The following is a 20066-nucleotide window of genomic DNA, read 5'->3' as shown; positions in this document are numbered from 1 at the left end:
GCATAGTATGATAAAGTATTTATTCAGTACAGAACATCTCCAGTGATACTCCCAATGGGGAAAAAGAAATGAAGGAGGAACCGCAGGAAGGAAGGGAGAGAGGAAGAGAAAGGAAGGAAGGGAAAGAAAGGGGGCGTTGGGGGAAGATATGGTAAAAAGAGCTCACTTTACAAGGGGACTGTTTCCATTTGAATTACTAAACTAATTCACTTACCAGGTGAAATGACTTAACAAAAATACATTTTAAAAAAATGATACCAAAAAGATAATTTAGGTCCTGAAATGAGTGCAGCCTGCACTGTTCCCAGCTGTGACCATGAGCTGTGAGTTCAGACTTATAGGGACTCAGAGGTTATACAGGCTCTAGTGCTAAATATAAATGTGTATATATGGGCCCTGGGTCAAATGGATGGAGGTAAATAATTAATTTTATTCACAGAATTTTTTTCAAGAATGAGAGCTACTCTCTGCCCTAGTTCAACTTTCTAGCCCATTTCTCTACACTGACAGCATTTTCTCAGACATCAGGCTAGCTATCAAACTCGAGCAAAAGTACCATAGTGTGTTCCCCTAGGAACATGACTAAAATGGACTTCCTAGCTTTCTTTTACCCTAAGATTCCTTATCTTATCTGCTCTATTCCTACTTTTTGGTTCCTGTTCATTAACCATTTTGTCTAACTTTATATCCTGCCACCTTCCGGACACCAAGTTGCAAATGCTACGATGATTCCACCCTGACTTCTCTGGGCACATAACATCACCAGTGTGTCCTGGAACCTCACCTCTCCAGAGCCCTACCCCAATAAGGAAAGACAGAAATAGGCTGGGGGTATGGATCAACCTGCCAACACCCAAGTCTATCAGAGAAGCAGTTATAGAAGCCAGAATTCTTACCTTCTGCACCCCAAAAACAATCCTGATTCCATACTACCAGTGGGGGAGAAGTGCTAGGAGGAAGAAGATAAGAGGGTTCTGAACTCAAAGCCTACTAGTACTCAGAGAAAGAGGAGGAAAAGGAGAGGGCCATTTAGTGGTAGTAAGATGGACTCCCAGTCGGGGAGAAGTGATAGAAGGAAGAGGACAAGAGGGCTCTGAACTCAACCTCCATCCAGTCCCAGAGAGAAAGGATGAAAAGGAGAGAGATATTTTGGATAAATTAATAGGGTTATGTATGGCCTGGAGGAGAAGAGAGGGCTAGATCTGGAAGAAAAAGGGGGCAATTATGTACAAATGTAGACAGCTAGCTGTAGAGATGATGGTTGGCCCATGTCTACAACCTTAGGGGAACTGCAGTGGCTTGCAGTGGGGAGACTGAAGATTCACAACTCCAATGGGAACCATTTGGAATTATACCCCTGTTGACATGTAATTTTGTAAATCAATATTAAATCACTAATAAAATTTTTAAATTAAAAAAGATAATTTAGATAAGCACTGTTTTGTTTTCTGAATATCATCTGCTTAAATGTCACTCAACCATAGTTCTTCGATGTAAAAAATTTGTTTTTTTCTATAATCAAAATGTATCTTCTAATTATCTTGCCTATCAAAAAACTGCCATAAGGGCTAGGCAGTGGCACAACTGGTTGAGTACATGTTACAACGTACAATGATCTGGGTTCAAGCTACCACCAGGTTTCCACCTACAGAGGGAAAGCTTCAGAAGTGGTGAGGCAGTGCCGTAGGGGTCTCTCTGTATCTCTCCCACTTTATTTCCCCTTCCCTCTCGATTTCTCTGTCTCTATCCAATAAATAAATAATAATAATAAAACCTTTTTAAAAACCTGCCAAAAAGAAAATCCAAACAAAAACAAAATTTAATGAAGTAAATGAAAGATAAAAAGCTCCCCTTTTATAATATCCCCCTTTTTTTTTCAGATAAGGAACACAAGGCTTTAAAAGGTGATACAGGACCAAGGATATAAGCCCTGGTTCAACCCTTGGTACCACACAAAAATAAAAAGCAATGTAATTTTTTTAGATTAAAATAGTAATTTAGTCTTAGGTTGTCAGTAGGCATCCAGCCTCTCAGTACAAGGTTTCAGCAAGGTTTCTTTGTGTTACAACAGGAAATGTAAACTCTCCTGTACTTTATGGTGGGATAATCAAATCATGGGGGAATTCCTACTCTAGATCTCAACTTCTGTTAAACACTGTCTCAGTGACCCATACTATACAGAATTACAAAGCAAGTCAGAAAGTAGAGAAAAAAAATGAATAGAAATTTGACGCAGTTGCACGTAAGTGAAACCAATGTCATAAAAATGTATATAGACAAAAGTTTAATATCAACATCCAGAATGCAGATTTTAAGTACAAACTAAATAGAGGGTAGAGGATACAGCATAATTGTTATGCAAAAGACTTTCATGCCTGAGGCTCCAAAGCCCTAGGTTCAATCCCCCACATCATCATATGCCTCAACCAAGCCGTAGTCTGGCAAATATTAAGTACAAACTAAATGAGAAAGAGTAAGATAAATTTTGGATACTTAAAATAAGTCTACACTATAGCAAGATACATTTGTTCCAGAGTGTGGAAATGAATAATACATCTATATCAAGAAAGCACACAGATGAACATTTCAAACAAATAAATTTCAAAAGCCAATTTTGCATACTGCATATTTTGCATATTGCTAACAATTCCAATGTATACAATACTTCATAACTTTAAATGAATTTTTTCCTATACATGATTTTTCTTTTTCTTTTCTTTTTTGCTTCTGTCACATACTCATTTTAAAGAAAAAGTAGTAACAGGGCAATATCAAATATTATAGGGAACTGGAGCAACTAGAATTTTTATACATCATTAACAGATACGTAAACTAATTTAGAAAATTGACAATATCTACTTAAATTAAATTGACATCAACCCTATTAACACAAAGATTTCATTCTCTAATTAAATACCTCAACACAAGAGATTACATCTACCAAGTAACATTGACAAGACTGTTAATAGCAAGATTATTCACAATAGTCCCAAAGTAGAACCCCCAAGTACTTACCAAGAAGATAGTGTATAATATTAATTTAATAGATTGCTACATAGCAATAAAAAGAGTGAATTACTAAGTTTCATGGATGAATATCACTAACATAATAACACTAACATAATATCACTAACATAATAACATATATAAAAGCTAATAATGTCAACAACAATGACATCAATAATAACTATAGCAATAAAAAACAAGGGCAACAAAAGGGAATAAATATTTTTTAAAAACTAATAATGTATAATACCACTTATATGGAATTCAAGATCAGGCAAGACTTATCCACAGTAACAGGTGCCAGAATAATGACCTTTGCAGGAGTACAGGTGAAGAAAAAGTAGTGAGTAGAAGCCCCTATGATACATTTTCATACAATTAACATATAAACTTGCATTTTTTATTTAAAGGTCAGCATACTTTTAAAAAATGATGGCAAGTAAAAAGGGAAGGAGGAAGCAAGGTTTTGCCAACCAGAGGTGTCTTATCATAGAGGAAAACATCAGACTTAGCAGATTCTTACAAAAGTCATCTATTCAAATTATTTTTTATAAAGTACTAAGCAACTAAAAGGTCTGCTACTGTTATTGGAACCTCACATTTAGATACTAAAATACATATAGTCCTAAAGTTCTCTTTGAGCTGGTTATCCAGTGTAGAAACTCTAGTTGACACTCATAAAATTCCTACCTTAAATGAATACCCATACTAACAGAAGACACAGTCTTACAGAAATAGTAATTTCACTATTAATTTACAAATAAATCATTGGTCAATTATAATTTCCAACCTAATTTTCTTAGCCATGTAATTCAACTACATGAATTCTTTATTTTAAGAACTACTTGGAATTCTTTATTTTAAGGAAAGTTACTGGGAACTTATGGAAACATAATTTACTTGCAAATTGCTGCTGTATATACAATGTTCAAGACTACATCTAGGACCAGTGGAATAGCTCCACTGGATAGTGCACAACTTTACCATGTGTTCAACCCAGGTTCAAGTCCAGCCCTCACCACACTGATGGAAATTTCAATGTTGTGGTCCCTTTCTCACACACACATACTCTCACTCATACACACACACACACACACACACACACACACACACACACACTCTCCCTCTCTCTCTCTCTCTCCCCTTCCTCTATTTATTTTTTTTAAGTTTGTCTTTATTTATTTACTGGATAGAGAGAGCCAGAAACTGAGAGGGAAGGGGGCGAAATGGAGAGAGAGAGACCTGCAGCCCTGCTTCACCACTCATGAAGCTTTCTCCCCTGCAGGTGGGGGCCAGGGGCTCAAACCCAGGTCCTTGAACACTGTAATGTGTGTGCTTAACCAGGTGTGCCACCACCCGCCCGCCCCCCTTCCTCTATTTCTCTACCTCTCTATCTCTCCAACTCTAGCTATAAAGAGAGACATCTAATGCATAACTTTACTAGTGTTATCAATGCAGTATTTGGCAAAGGCTATGTAAAAAAAAAAAAAATCTCTTCATGGGGTGGACAGAGGTAAATATTTAATTCTATCCACAGAATATTTTCAAGAATGGGAGCTACTCTCTGCCCTAACCCAACTTTCTAGCCCTTTTCTCTACTTTGACACCATTTTCTCAGACAATGTTTTTATACAACTTCATGCTAGCTATCAAACTCAGTCAGGGACTACCATAGACATGGGCCCCTGGAAACATGCCATGGGTAGACTTACTAGCTTTCTTCCACCCTAGGATTCCTTATCTCATCTGCTCTATTTTTACATTTAGGTTCCTGCTCATCAACCTTTTTGTCTCACTTTATGCCCTACCACCTTCCAGACACCAAGTTTCAGACACTGCCATGATTCCATTCTGACTTCTCTGGGAAGACACTTTTACCAATGTGTCCTAGAACCTTGCTCTCCAGATCCCTGCCCCACTAAGGAAAGAGAGAGACAGGCTGGGGTTACAGGTCGACCTGCCAACACCCATCTCCAGTAGAGAAGCAACTACAGAAGCCAGAACTCCTACCTTCTGCACCCCAAAAGCAATCTTGATCCATACTACCAGTGGGGGAGAAGTGATAAAAGAGGACAAGAGGGCTCTAAACTCAAGCTCTACCAGGTCTCAGAGAGAGAGGATGCAAAGGGGAGAGATATTTGGATGAAGTAATAGAGTTATGTGTGGCTTAGAGGGGAAGAGAGGGAGGGACCTAGAAGAAAAAGGGGGTAATTGTGTACAAATGTAGACTGATAGTTGTAGAGATGTCTGCAACCTTGGGAGAAGCACAGTGTACTGGAATGGAGGTATCAGGAATTGAGAACTCTGGTGGTGGGAACAGTGTGAAATGGTACCCATGTTGACATGTAGTTTTGCATATTAATATTGAATCACTAATAATAAAAAAATAATCTCTTCATTAATCTACCGTTTAATTTTCTTTTGCCTTTCCAGAACATAGTTCCATATAAACCTTCTAAAAAACAAACCAAAAAGAAAAACCTTTAAAAAAATTATTTTAACCTCATGGGTTATCTTTCCTTTTTTTTTTTTATACAATCATTCTGTGCATAAATTTTATCTTCCTCAAAAAAAAAATTTTAACCATCCTCAATAGTATTTTTTGTGATGAGAAAGTAAAAATAAAGGCCAGGTGTATAGAACACCATACTCAAGGGCCTGGGTCAAAGCAGTACTGCAAGTGTCTCTCTTCTCTCTTCCCACTTCCCTTTCAATTTCTCTCTGTAGCAAAAAGAAAAGAGAAAAAAAAAAAGGGCTGCTGGGAGCAGTGGATTCATCATGCAGGCACCAAACCTCAGCAATAACTTTACTGGCAATTAGAGGGGGGAAAGTGAAAGGCAACTGAAAATTGAACATGAAAATAATAAAGAATAATGTTAAGTCATGCTCTTAGAACTTGCACAAAGAGAGGTAACTATGATCATCAAATTGAGTGAAAATAGTCATCATAGCCAGCCACATATAATATGATTCATTTACCTAAAACATCCAGAGTAGGCAGATACAGAGATAGAAAATGATCTGTCAGGGGCCAGGTGGTGGCACATCTGGCTGAGTGCACATGTTACAATGGACAAGGACCCAGGTTCAGGTTCAGGTTTGAGCCCCCAGTCCCCACCTGAAGGTGTAAAGCTCTGCAAGTGGTGAAACAGGCTGTAGGTATCTCTCTTCCAATCTTCCTATCACCCCTTCCCTCTCAATTTCTGGCTGTCTCTACTCAATAAATAAATAAAGATAATACCCAAAAAATTTTTAAAAGAAAAAAAAGTCTGTTAGAGATTGGGAATAAGAAGAAATTAGGAATGCCTTTTGATATGTGGTTTGTTTGGGGGAGCTTTTTATTTGTTTGTTTTTTGAGGTAATGGAAATTAAATTGTAGTGGGCCAAGTAGTGGCACATCTGGTTGAACACACACGTTACAATGTGCAAGGACCCAGATTCAAGCCCCTGGTCCCCACCTGCAGGGGGAAAGCTTCAGGAGTGGTGAAGCAGGGTTGCAGGTGTCTCTCTCTCTCCCTCTCTGTCTCCTCATCCCCTCTCAATTTCTCAGTCTCTATCCAATAATAAATAACAATAAAAATAAAGAAGATTTAATTTGTTTTTTTTAATATTTATTTATTTTCCCTTTTGTTGCCCTTGTTGTTTAACATTGTTGTGGTTATCGATGTCATTGTTGTTGGATAGGACAGAGACAAATGGAGAGAGGAGGGGAAGACAGAGAGGGGGAGAGAAAGACATCTGCAGACCTGCTTCACCACTTGTGAAGCAATTGCTCTGCAGGTGGGGAGCTGGGGGCTTGAATTGGGGTCCTTACACTGGTCCTTGTGCTTTGCACCATGTGCACTTAACTCACTGCGCTACCACCCGACTCCCTTAATTTTAAAAAAATAAATAAATAAATAAAAATGTGATTAGCCACTCAAAACTAGATGATGTTTTTGTGGTCATATGAAAAGATAATGCTTAGGTCTTATTTTGCAATGTAAAATGTTTGTCTTATACTGACATCAAGTGGCAGTATCATATAATGCAGTTCGCAAAACAGGTTTACTAGAGCCTCTGAAAGTCAAGAGGGATTTTGTTTCTATGATCTAGTAATAACAATGTTTTGTTAAAGTCTAACTGGGCTATATGACTTTGAAAAATATCTAAAGATCCAAATCAGGAGAGTAAGGTGGTACAGCAGAGGGTTAAGTGCAGGTGGGGCAAGGCGTAAGGATCCTGGTTCAAGCCCCCAGCTCCCCACCTGTAGAGCAATTGCTTTACAAGGGGTGAAGCAGATCTGCAGGTGTCTTTCTCTCGCTCTCTGTCTTCCCCTCCTCTCACCATTTCTCTCTGTCCTATCCAACAACAACAATAATAACAACAATAACTACAATAATAAAACAATAAGGGCAACAAAAGGGAATAAATTCAAATCAGTTGTTGCAAAAGTAATGCAGAGAGCAATACAAGTGTTTTCTTAATATTTTAAATGTTTTTATTATCTTTATTTATTTATTGGATAAAGACAGCCAGAAATCGAGAAAGAAGGGAAGACAGAAAGGGAGAGGGGAAAAAAGAGAGACAACTGCAGCACTGCTTTACCATTCACAAAGCTTTCCCCCTGTAGGTGGGGACCAGGGTCTTGAACCTAGGTCCTTGAGCCATTGTAACATGTGCACTCAACCAGGTACACCATCAGCCAGCCCTAATACAGGTTTATTTTTTGTTTTAAGAGTCTTTCCACTTATTAACAATATGATCTTGGTCATGCCTTTCTGCAGTGCTTACCCACAAGTCTTAGTTTATAGAAGGACATAGGTCCTTCATGTCAAAGAGCAAGTGTGAATATTCAGAGAGATATAAATATAAAATGAGTGAAACATGGCAGACACATAGAAAATGCTAAAAAATGTTAACTAAACCAATTCATATTTCTCTGTTAAAATGCAAGTATTGAAGGGGATGGCTAAACTTTACTACTGCTGAAGAATTTTGATTTTCAAGTTGAATGCAACTTGAAAAAGGAAAAAATCTACAAAAAAAAAAAAAGACAAAATACATTCAGTGTTGAAAGGCAATTATGGAAAGAAGGTGAGAAAACAAAGGTCATCTTTTTCTCTTTACTCACAATTACCCCTGATGCTAATTCCATCCGAGGTATTTGTATATATATGTGTGTGTGTCTACCAGCTAAAGCACTATAACACACTGCCAATTCAATTAGCTGGTTTTGTTTTTCCATTACAAACAAAAAAGAGAAAAGCATAAATACCATGTCACCAGTGCTTGGACTTCATTTCATAAACTTTTGTAACATCAGTTGTCTTAGAGCACACATATACAGGTACTTCCCTGTAGATTATGAAGTTTCAGTTATTAATAGATAGCTATTAACATGGACTTTACTGGCTTCTACAGGGCTAAATTTCAGTTTATTAGAAGCAGGCTAATGATTCTAAAGATGTTTTCAGGTTTCCAAAGATACTTCAAACAAGTGAAACTAGAAATGCATTACATATATTTCTTAACCCCCTCCTCCATTTCTCATTCAGTTGGCTCCAATCATGTCAGTTCTTACCTCACTAGTCTTACAACTAGTTTTTGAGTTATTCTGAGTACTGCTCAAATGGAGACAATAATCTAACCAAGATGAAGTTAACGTGAGAGACTATCATCTCCAAGAAAGGAATGAGGAGGGGAAAAAAACAGCCCGCAGAGAGCCCTATGCAGAACTTTAAAAAAAAAAAAAAATGCCCAGGATAGCAAAAGAAATCGTGAGAGAACAGAGCAAAAATGAAGGTGTTTTGCTTCCTGACCTCAAACCATACTACAGAACCACTATAATCAAAACAGCCTGGTAATAGAACCAAAACAAAGACACATAGGCCAGTGGAATAGAGCTGGCAGCCCAGAAATCAGCCTCCACTATTACAGTCAAGTAATTTTTGACGAGGGTGCCCAAAACATCAAATGGACAAGAGAGCTAATTCAACAAATGGTGTTGGGAAAATTGTGTTAAAACATGCAGAAGAATGAAACTGGATCACCTAATTTCATCATATACAAAAGTTAACTCCAAAAAATCAAAGATTTAGAAGTTAGACCAGAAGTCACCAGAGAGAGGAAAACACAGGCAGAACTCTCTTCATACATGTTTTTGCAGCATCTTAAATGATTCAATTCGGATTGCAAGGGAAAAAAAGCCAATAAAAGACCAGTGGGAGTACATCAAACTAAAAAGCTTCTGCAGAATACAGGGAATTGCCACCAAAACAAAAAGACCCCCCCCCCAAAGAATAGGAGAAAATCTTTACATATCATGCATTGAACAGATTACGGATAACCAAAATACATTTTTTTAAAAAACTCAACAATAGGGACCTGGTGGAGGCACACCTGGTTGAGTGCACACATTACAGTGCGCAAGGACCCAGGTTCGAGCCCCGAGCCCCTATCCCCACTTGCAGGGGGAAAGCTTTGTGAGTGATGAAGCAATGCTGCAGGTGTCCATCTCTCTCCCTCTCTACCACCCCCTTCCCTCTCGATCTCTGGCTGTCTCTATCCAATAATTTTTTTTTTAATTTAAAAGATAATAAAAAATAACTCAACAATAAAAAGACAAAAAAAATTGGAGGGAAGATAAGGGCCGGATCTTCTCCAGAGAAGAGATTGAAAGGGCAACAGACATAAGAAAATATGCTCAAAGTCACTGATGATCAGGGGTATGCAAATAAAAACAAATTTACACTTGTGAAAATGTCATACATTAAAAAAGACAAAAACACCAACTGTTGGAGAGCCTGTAGGAAGAAAGGGTCTCTCCTACATTGCTGGTAGGAATGTAAGTTGGCCCACCCCTACGGAAAACAGTCTGGAAATTCATCAGAATTCCAGAAATGGACCTACCTTATAACCCAGCAATCTCTCTCCTAGGGGTTTATCCAGGGAAAAGAAAAACACCTATCCAAAACATCTGTGCACACCAACTTTCACAGCAGCAGAGTTTATAACAACCCAAACTTGGAAACAACCAGATGCCCAAAGACAGATGAATGGCTAAGGAAGTTGTGGTACATATATACAATGGAGTACTATGTAGCTATTTTAAATGATACAGTCATCTCCTTCCCAATATTGTCTTCAGAACCCAAAGGCACCATGTAGAATGAAGCAAGCCAGAAAATGAAAGACCAATACCAACAATCTCACTTATAGGTACAAGTTAAGAATAAAGAACAGGGGAGTCTGGCAGTAGTGCTACAGGTTAAGCACACATGGCAAGAACCAGCGTAAGGATCCCTGTTTGAGCCCCAGGCACCCCACCTGCAGGGCAGTTGCTTCAAGGCAGTGAAGCAGGTCTGCAAGTGTCTACCTTTATCTCTACCTCTCTGTCTTCCCCTCCTCTATCCATTTCTCTCTGTCCTATCCAACAACGACATCAGTAATAACTACAACAATAAAACAACAAGGGAAACAAAAGGGAATAAATAAATAAATAAATAAATAAATAAATAAATAAGAATAAAGAACAGTAAGGGAAAATATATGGTAAAACTTGGACTGGGTGGGGTATATTGCATCAAAGCAAGAGACTCTGGGGAAGGAACAAGAGGGGCAAGATAAAGGGACAATAGGTTCTGTTGTGTCTCCTAAACACCAAGCAAGAGATGAGAGATTGTGCCTATGTGTTAACCATTAACCCCTAAAAAAAATATAAAATAAAAAAATCACAGTGCAAGGAGTAAGTTTTAGTGCCATCAGCTAATTCAAACACTTTTAATTGCTTGATGCAGTGTTCACAGATGTACTAGACAGTAGTTAGACAACTATTAGATTATCAGAATCTGAAATCTCAAAAAAATAACTATGATAACGTTCTCCAACTGTGTATCTAAATTCAAATTCCTACTGTGATTCAAAAATGGCCCTAAAACAGAAGAGCAACAGGGGAAAAATAGTCTCATGTTTACCAACAGAAATCATAATCACCACAGATGATTAATATTTAAACACAGTTTTTATAATACCATTCACCTAACTGGAGGTGATATTCAATTCACAGATTTGCATTTGGGAAAGTAGCATAAACATCTCCAAAATCTTAGCTGTGTATGATTCAATAACTGAATTCATGGTATTAGGAAGCCAGTGAATAAGGAGGACATACTTACATCACTTGAAGAGACTGTTCCTGTTTCAACAGCAACACCGCTACCACGCAGTTTCTATTATGAAATAAATAACTTATTACTTAGTTTTGTTTTAATTTTATTCTAGCTGATATGTTTACAAAAGGGGGCTAAGGAAATTTTATATTTTTTATTAATCCTACTTAATCATCAACTAATAAAAAGCATGGGAATGATATGAAATAGAAATATCATTGTGTTCCTCCAGATAGCTTAATAAATTATTTAAATGGAACAAAAATAAGCTGACTGCTAAGTTTCAACTAAACTTCATATGTAAAGCTAATTAAATTTTCAAGTATCAGAACTTCACTTACTGAACTGTTTTTTCTAATAAGATAATGGCTTTAAGGTGAACAACAAACACAGGATTCTATGGCGGAGTTTTCAAAACTAAGTGCCTGACAGGAAAGACACTATACTGAACTTTCAATCACCTTATCCACAGTACAGTTAATGTATTACAATAACAATAAAACTGCACATAAATTATCCCAAAAAATTAAGGTATTACATCATAGATTGAATGTATAAGAAAAAAGTGATAATAAATTTATCAATGAAAACTTCTATTTTGCATTATGCAGTAACTGTCACGTAAATGCCAGACCTGAATATATGCTATAAAACTATCAAAACTCATAAACAATACAATGAAAATATTCAAAATGTTCTCTTAATTTTCACTATAATGCTAAAGAATAAAATAAACAAGCTCACTGCTTATTTGGACCTTTGAGAATCTATTTCTACTAGAACCCTGGAAATTAGAAAAAACCTAAGAGAAAGAGAACTTCCAAGCACAGTACTAGCAGAGAACATTGAGCAAAGTAGTAAATAGACTCACTACTTAAACAAGAAGTCTATAGTTTAATCCCAGTAAAAGGCTCTGGAAGAAGTGTTTACCCACAGCAAGTAAGACAGAGCAATCCAGAACACAGCAGAAGCAGTGACCAGACTTTGAAAAGCAAAGCCAGGCTGGGTCTGGGCACTGAGAAGAGTAACCAGTGCAGAAGAACTCGCAAAGCAGAAAGACCACAGCATAACTTAGCCAAGGCAAGGATGCCGTGATAAAGAGTTCTCCAGAAAGATGCAGAGGCGATCTTAAGCGTTTTTCTAATATCAAGAAACTCAGTTTTAATGAAAACAGTTCTAGATACTGAAATATTTGTTTCCATTCATGATGACAGAAATAGTCCTCCAGTTGCTGGATATGTTTACAGTCATGCTTAATCATTCCAAAATCGGCAAGTCTTCTGTGAGGTACAATATAAATGTTATTCCAAAGAGGGAAAGTCTAAGATGAAAAAATAATCCAAAACACTAACAGCAAATGCAGTATACTTTGCAATCACTTTTCATATTACTGAATCAGCTTCACATGACTACTGGTCCATAAAGTTAAAACTGAGGCAGAAATAGTTTGCTCAAGTGAAGAATTCAGAATAGAAAATAAAAGGATGAGCTACCTACTTAATAAGCACTCTGATACTAAATAATGTATATTCTTAATATATAGTTTTTTTAAATATATCACAAAAAAATCAAAGTATGGCTCCTGTAAAATTACTTTTTGAAACTAAGCCAAAAAGAGTGTTAAAATTCATACTGTTGACATAAAAAATTAACTTTGTTCAAGACACTTCAAGGTATTCTATCCAAATATAAGTCAATTAAACTACATTTTAAAAGGCAGGCAATGACAGGACAAAAATAAATAAATCTTAGTGAAATACTGTGGAGTGTCTCCTATACTTCAATATACAATCTACTAAAATAACAAAGTCAGCTTAAATCCAAAGTACAAACTTTCAAAAATTTATTTAAATTGTTGTTTATCTGTAATCTCACAATAACTTAGGGACCACCATTACTACATCGCCTAGTCCCATTCCTTCATGTCACTCACCCACACTTTCTTCCCCTGAATGATCTTCACCTGCCTACTTGCATTTCACTCCTTTTTATAGGATCATTTCCATACTTCCAAATTTTTCCTCCTTACTCACTTAATACTTAGACACTGGAAACCTAAAAGAAATACTCCACTGAGCCAGTTATAATAAAAGCATCCTATCTATTCACCTATTCTGGGAAATCATGGAGACAACAAAAAAGAAAAGTTGTCATTTCCTATGTTATTATACCAGAGAGCCATTTTCCTTCTTGGAAAGCTAAGCCAGAGAAGCTTGAAATCAGCCAAGGTGACCAACAAGCTGACTTTGGGCCAGTTTGCTTACTGGTGTGACTGCTTAAAAACCTGACCTGGTTACATGACAGAAGGGTTTAGAAAAGGTCCCTCTAGAAACTTTTGGAGAGAACTTCCGAAAGCAACATATCTCCTGCAAATGATGGTGATTCACAGTCCCAAGGCAGATGGGGAAGTCAACTCTCTCCTGCTGTGCTGTTTCTCCTCCTTTATTACAAACTTGCCATGAGTATGCTCTTAGGTGTTATGCAGACTGCTGTCAGTTTTCCAACCTGAACGATCTTGGCAGCTACCTGGAAGGAAGATACTCCCTGTCCTCTGAAAAGCAAGAGTGCAAAAATCTCAAGCAGCCAAAAAGAGAAAGGTTTGAGTTGAAGCCAGTCAAAAAAGGAAAGAAAGTGAAGCATGCTGCCATGCCTAAAAAGTAATTTTGGCTTACTGATCCAGCTCCAAAAATGGTGTTACTTTAGTATAACCTTTTTTACAACCATAAGTCGCTTAAGAGAACATAGATATTAGGGTCCTTCCAAATACTCTAAAAGAAATGTCTTTTACCTGTGAACTCAACTGTGTTTTTATCCAGTTGAAATAGTAATTTAAGTCACTGCCTTCCATCAGCTCTTTTCCCCAAGCTGCTAGCTTGGCAATAATTCTTGCAGCCTGAAACATAAGAAATTCATTAAACTACTATGTTAATCCTAAAAAATCACAGAATATGCCTTAAAAATAAGGATTTATAACATTTTGTTACATGGTCTTAACACTGAATTTTTCCAAAAATAAGCTTACTCATGTTGAAACACTTTCAAAATATATATATTTTTAAGTTTTCATTAAAGTTTGGCAAAACTAGTTGTGCTTTAAGGATTTCATGATACAGCTGGTGAAATAGCTCACTTGCATAGTGTGATGCTTTGCCATGCTATGACCCCAGTTCAAACCCAGCCCCCACCACATTAGAGGAAATTTCAATGTTATCAGAAACATCAGTGTTATTCAGAGTAGTATCCCCTCTCCCTCTCTGCCTCTATCTTAAAAAGAGAGCGAGAAGAAAGAATTTCAGGGGGCCTGGTGGTGGCGCATCTGGTTGAGTGCACATGTTACAATGTGCAAGGACCAAGGTTCAAGCCCCTTGTCACCTGCAGAAGGAAAGCTTCACAAGTGGTGAAGTAGTTTCTCCCTCTCTATCTCCCCCAGCCTCTCAATTTCTGGCTGTGACTACAAAAAAAATAAATAACGATAATAAAATATAAAGAAAAAGAAAAAGTTCATGATTTTCGGGAATATTAACAGCCCATGCACATTGAAGCATCAGCTCCAAATAAAGAGAAAAAAAATTATGTGATTTTTTTTTTGTATTATTCTGAGGTTCAAAGTACAGAGGACTGTCCTGATACAAAAGGACGACTAGAATTAATTATGCAAAACCAGTAAAAATTAAAAGAAAGGGGCCAGGTGGATGTGCACCTGGCTAAGCACATGTTACAATACACACCGACCTGGTCCCCACCTGCAGGGAAAAAGAACTGAGTGGTGAAGCAGTGTTGCAGGTATCTCTCTGTCTCTCTCTATATATATAACACCTTTCCCTCTTGACTTCTGGCTGTCTCCACCTACAATAAATTAAAAAAGATAATTTTTTAAAAATCCAAAGAATATTAAAATCTTTCTTAAAGGCAGACTTTCATCAAATTGTTTGCCAGAATTCTGAATAATCTCTCCAACAATTTCCAAGCACTATTTGACTCATTTCAAGTCCTTTGTAATTGCTCACAATTAAGTCTAAACCTTGAGAGGTCCAGGAGTTCGTGCAGTGAATAAAGCCTTGAACCATCTGAGTTCTGAGTCCATCACCAGCATAGCATGTGCCAGAGTGATGCTCTAGTTCGCTCTTCCCCATTCTCTTTCTCATAAATAAATAAATTAGAAATATATACCCTAATAAAAATATTTTCTCAGGATTAAATAGCCATCTCTTGTTATGAACAAGTATCCTTCCTCTTTACTCAAAGATTCTCAATTTTCTCTAAGCTATAAAACAAAGCATGATTTTATTAAATATGTGACATGTATCAAAATATATCATACATCTTAAATTTTTTAAATTTACATTTGTTATGTTATATAAAATATTTTATATTTGTATAATACAAAAATGTTATAATTTTGTCAATTATGCCCCAATGAAGGAAAAAATAACCATCAAAATAAATAATAAACTAGATATCCAAACAATGAAAGTAAGACTCTCCATTTTGATAAAAGGAAATATTTTATGATATAGCTTATTTCATGAGTCTTTAATTTTTATTTTTCTATATGTGATACATTTCATAGTATATGAATATATTAATAGATACACATGGAAAGAAATAATGCTCATGACATGTATGCTCCAAAATGTTGCTCTGGCAGTAGTTATTAATTTGAAAACTGAGGGGGTTAAGCACATATAGTACAAAGCATAAGGACCCACACAAGGACCCCAGTTCAAGTCCCCAGCTCCCCGCCTACAGGGGGGTCACTTCACAAGTAGTGAAGCAGGTCTTCAGGTATCTATCTTTCTTTCCTCTCTCAATTTCTCTCTGTTCTACCCAACAAATGGAAAAATGAATGAAGGAACAGTGGATTTGTAGTGCAGGCACCAAGCCCCAGTGATACCTCTAGAGCCAAAAAAAGAAAGAAAAAGTAAAGATATCCACTGAAATGAGCAGTCTCTGGAGCTCTACCTGCAGCCCACTCTACATCAGGAGTACAAGATCCGGTCACTCAGGGCTGAGATGTGGCGCACCTAGTAGAATAAGCATGTTACAATACACAAGAACCTGGGTTCAAGTCCCTGACTTCCACCTGCAGAAGGGAAGCTTCACAAGCAGTAAAATAGTGCTATAGATGTCTCTCTCTCTCTGTCTCTGTCTCTCTCACACACTTTTTCCTCCCCCCTCCTCATCCCTCTATCCATCCCCCCTCAATTTCTGTCTCTATCCAAAAATAAATAAATAAATATTTTTTTAATTGAAAGAAAAAAAGATCTGGCCACTCAACCTTTCTCTCATTCTTTCTCCATATTACATAAGAGATTGATCTGTGTTACCAGAGAGGGAGGGGGACTGAGGAAAGGTAAAGGGAGTAGAATGGCTAGTGGCACTTGTTAGTGGGTGTGGTGTAGATACAGGAACAGTGTTAAAAAAAAAAAAAAAGATTGTTGACTGCTAACATTTCCAAAGATAGTCTTTCAGGCTAAGTTTAAAACAGGAGTGCACCAAAAACATTAGTGTGCAATTAGGGCTGCCCCGGAAGTGGTGCAGGGAATAGTGCACTGGGACTCTCAAGCATGAGATCTCGAATTCAATCACTAGCAGCACATGTGCCAGAGTGATGCTCTGGTTCTCTTTCTCTTTCCTATTCTTATCTCTTTCATTAATAAATAAATAAAATATTTTCTACTAAAGTAATTTAGTTGAAATTTTAAAAATTAAAACACAGTGTCTGCTTCAAAATAGAACTTCCATAATAGAATTCAGTTAATCTCCTCAGAGACAGTCAAGAGCTGTCTGTATACAAGTTAATCAAAAGTTCATGAATGAGCTCATTATACTCTACAGAACTCTGTTTCAGAGCAACCATCTGTCCTGTGACTTCCCAATATCCTCATATTACTAAACACCAATAAGGAAACACAATTTTGAAAAGTTAACATCACAGCAGATATGCCTCTAGGAAGCAGAAGGTTACCAATGGCCCACATTAGTTTCTTCTTTAAATCAGAAATTCAATCAATGCAAATGTTACCATATGAACTGTAAAGAGATCCTGGCGATTCAACATTGGCAGAAAATAGGACCAAGCAGTATTCTTGCTACGTTTCGCATAGTCAAAGAAAATACTAACTCGCTGGTGATTTTCCTAAAAAAGAAAGAAGAGTTATTACTAATCAGAATATATATTTTACTTAGGATCATACCAAGTGAGCACTACTGTTCAACCTTTCATTTTATATCCCATGGATTAGTATGCTTTCTATATCCAGTGTGCAAGCCCTTTGTCTCCCTCATTCATTATTATTATGAGGCATAGTAGATGGGGTGGGGGTAAAGTGGAAATAGGTATTTTTAACATAAAATCACCTTTTATTATTATGAATAATCTAAAGTCAAGTTATTTGAGGAAAGAGACTCAAGTCCTGCAAAGTATACCATTCTAGGTTTTACTTCTTCTCAGCCTAACTCTCTAAATTGTCTCATAATACCAATATACACTTCTTAATAGCTTCTCAACCTGAATCTCTGAACTTCCCTCCTAATACCCACATCTAGTTAAGTGTGGTAAATGCATTTTTGACATATATCATCTACTTACGATGGCTTCATCAGGATGCTACCCCATTGTAAGTTGAGGAAGATCTCCATTTTACAGATGGCAAAAAAAAGAATACAGAAGACCTCTCTGAACTGACACAAAAGGATTTCTGGCATATTTTGGTAAGTCATTCAAAAATCAAAAGAATACCTACTAGGTAGTACTTTAATATGTATCTTAATATGTATACATTGTTATAAGATGGTGAAATACAAAGTACACTAAGTTCTTGCCTATTTTTGGAAAAGAAAAGCAAGAAGGATAAACCAGAAAACTATAATATTGGTGTACTCCTGATTTTTACTTATAGATATGCATAAGTATACTGACATGTATATGCATATACATTTACGTGTAAACATATAAATAAAATTGAGATTTGTTTGCCAACTCACAGCTTACTCATTCTAGGTACAGTTCATACAATAACCAGAATAACCAAGAGGTCACTGACGCACATTTCCCATTTTTCTTTACTTCTTTTTATTGAAATGGTGTTGAGAGAGAACAAGGACATTCAGAGACTGGCAAAGCTGAATATTAATCTTTATCTACAATATAACATCACTATATTTCTATAAGTGGCATGATCACAGCACCAAGGCAGACTACACAATTCTTACCTCAGTATCCTCAATGACATCATGTTTGATATGATTTATACCAACAGTAAATGTCTGTCCTTGGAAGCTTACAGAACACAGAGTAAGTAGCCAGACTGGACACTTCTCTTTAAGTTTGAGATATGGCATGTAAGCACTAAATGTAATAATCAGATGGTTTATCTCAAAAGAGAGAGAGAGAGAACTGTTCCATGTAAAATATAAAACTCCTAAGGAACAAAACACCCCCATCCAAAAAGATTTGTGCATAACTATGTTCATAGCAGCACAATTTGTAATAGCCAAAACCTGGAAGCAATCCAAGTGTCCAACAACAGATGGGTGGCTAAGAAAATTGTGATATATACACACAACAGAACACTACCCAGCTATTAAAAATGGTGAACTCATTTTCCTCGCCACTGGATGGAGCCTGAAGAAATTATGTTCAGTGTGATAAGTCAGAAAGAGAAGGATAAATATGGGATGATCTCACTCATAGAGAGATACTGAGAAATAAGAACAAAAGAGGATACACAAAGCAGAAACTTGGACTGGATGGATTTGGAGTATTGTATCAAAGTACAAGACTGGGGGTGGGAGGGTACAGGTCCTGGTACATAATGAACCTAGGTGGGGAGTGAGAATGTTTTGCTGAAAACTGAGGAATTTTATCTATGTACCAACAACTGTATTTATTGTATACTTTAAATCATTAATTCCCCCAATAAAACATATATATATATCCCCTTTATAGTGGACCCTCTGTGTTCAGGGACAGTAAACAGAAAGTTTATGAAACTAGAAAAGTCTAAGATGCTAAGCAAAACATTTGCCAGAGACACATACTTTGGGATCAACCTCCTTGCTTATATTCTTCAAGCATCTTACTTATATTCCCTGGAGCTGGACACAGGGACATTGAAATCTGTTCAGTGGATGAAGAAGAGGAACTACATATCATCTGCATGTAAAAAGGGTATTCCAGAAAACCTCAAGTGGTTCACCGAACATTGTCAATGTTCAACAAAGCTGAGGTACTGTGGGATATATATATATATGATTACTTGGCACCCTGAAAAATAACAAAGATAGCCTGTGTGTAAACACAACAATTAATAAATTACAAATCACATAATGAATAAAAATGTATTACTCTAGAGAAGCAACACAAGTGAAACCTTACAAAAATGTTGTTACTGCATAGTAATAAAAAATGTCACCAAATGTATTAACTAAAGAATATACCTACCTGCAACATATCATCAACCATAGTTAATATGTACTGAACTGTCTGTTCTTTAGAGATGTGAGTCATCAGATTTATAAATGTTTTAGCACACTAGAGAAGAAAGAAATTAATGTTAATTACTGTTTTCAACTATAACAACATTTTAATGAAATCTCAGAAAAATGATTCAGTTGCATAAATTAGGATAGAATACTATAAACAGAGTTCAATTATAGAAAATAAATACCATTTACAAGCATTGTGATGAAGTAGAGAAAGACCATGCTATAACTTGTATTAGTTTTTTTGTTTGTTCTGTTTTGTTTTTGCCACCAGGGTTATCGCTGGGGTTCTGTACCAGCACTATGAATCCACCTCTCCCAGCAGCCATTTTCTTTCTATTTTTATTTGACAGGACAGAGAGAAATTAAGAGGGGAGGGGAGACATAGAGGGAAAGACAAAGATAGACACCTGAAGACTTCTT

The 20066-nt window shown here is 36.7% G+C and overlaps 1 protein-coding gene across 8 annotated transcripts in view; it reads right to left on the bottom strand.

Moving 5' to 3' along the window:
- The window catches only part of ATP6V1H (ATPase H+ transporting V1 subunit H), a 95865-nt gene that overhangs the window by 60571 nt on the left and 15228 nt on the right, over positions 1 to 20066 (bottom strand). For 7 of the 8 annotated variants that reach the window (XM_060198391.1, XM_060198409.1, XM_060198380.1 and 4 more), the window contains 4 exons: positions 19603 to 19692; positions 17182 to 17295; positions 13945 to 14049; positions 11163 to 11216 (listed from right to left, as the gene is read on the bottom strand). In XM_060198391.1, coding sequence (XP_060054374.1) covers positions 11163 to 11216; positions 13945 to 14049; positions 17182 to 17295; positions 19603 to 19692 — 363 coding nt within the window. Of the gene's footprint in view, positions 1 to 11162; positions 11217 to 13944; positions 14050 to 17181; positions 17296 to 19602; positions 19693 to 19828; positions 19980 to 20066 lie in introns of all 8 variants that reach the window. The other variant, XM_060198403.1, reaches the window with a different exon arrangement.

This window comes from Erinaceus europaeus, chromosome 1 (genome assembly GCF_950295315.1).
Source record: "Erinaceus europaeus chromosome 1, mEriEur2.1, whole genome shotgun sequence".
Taxonomy (NCBI): Eukaryota; Metazoa; Chordata; class Mammalia; order Eulipotyphla; family Erinaceidae; genus Erinaceus; species Erinaceus europaeus.
Note: the sequence above shows the minus strand (reverse complement) of the source record. Positions and strands in the feature narration are given on the sequence as shown.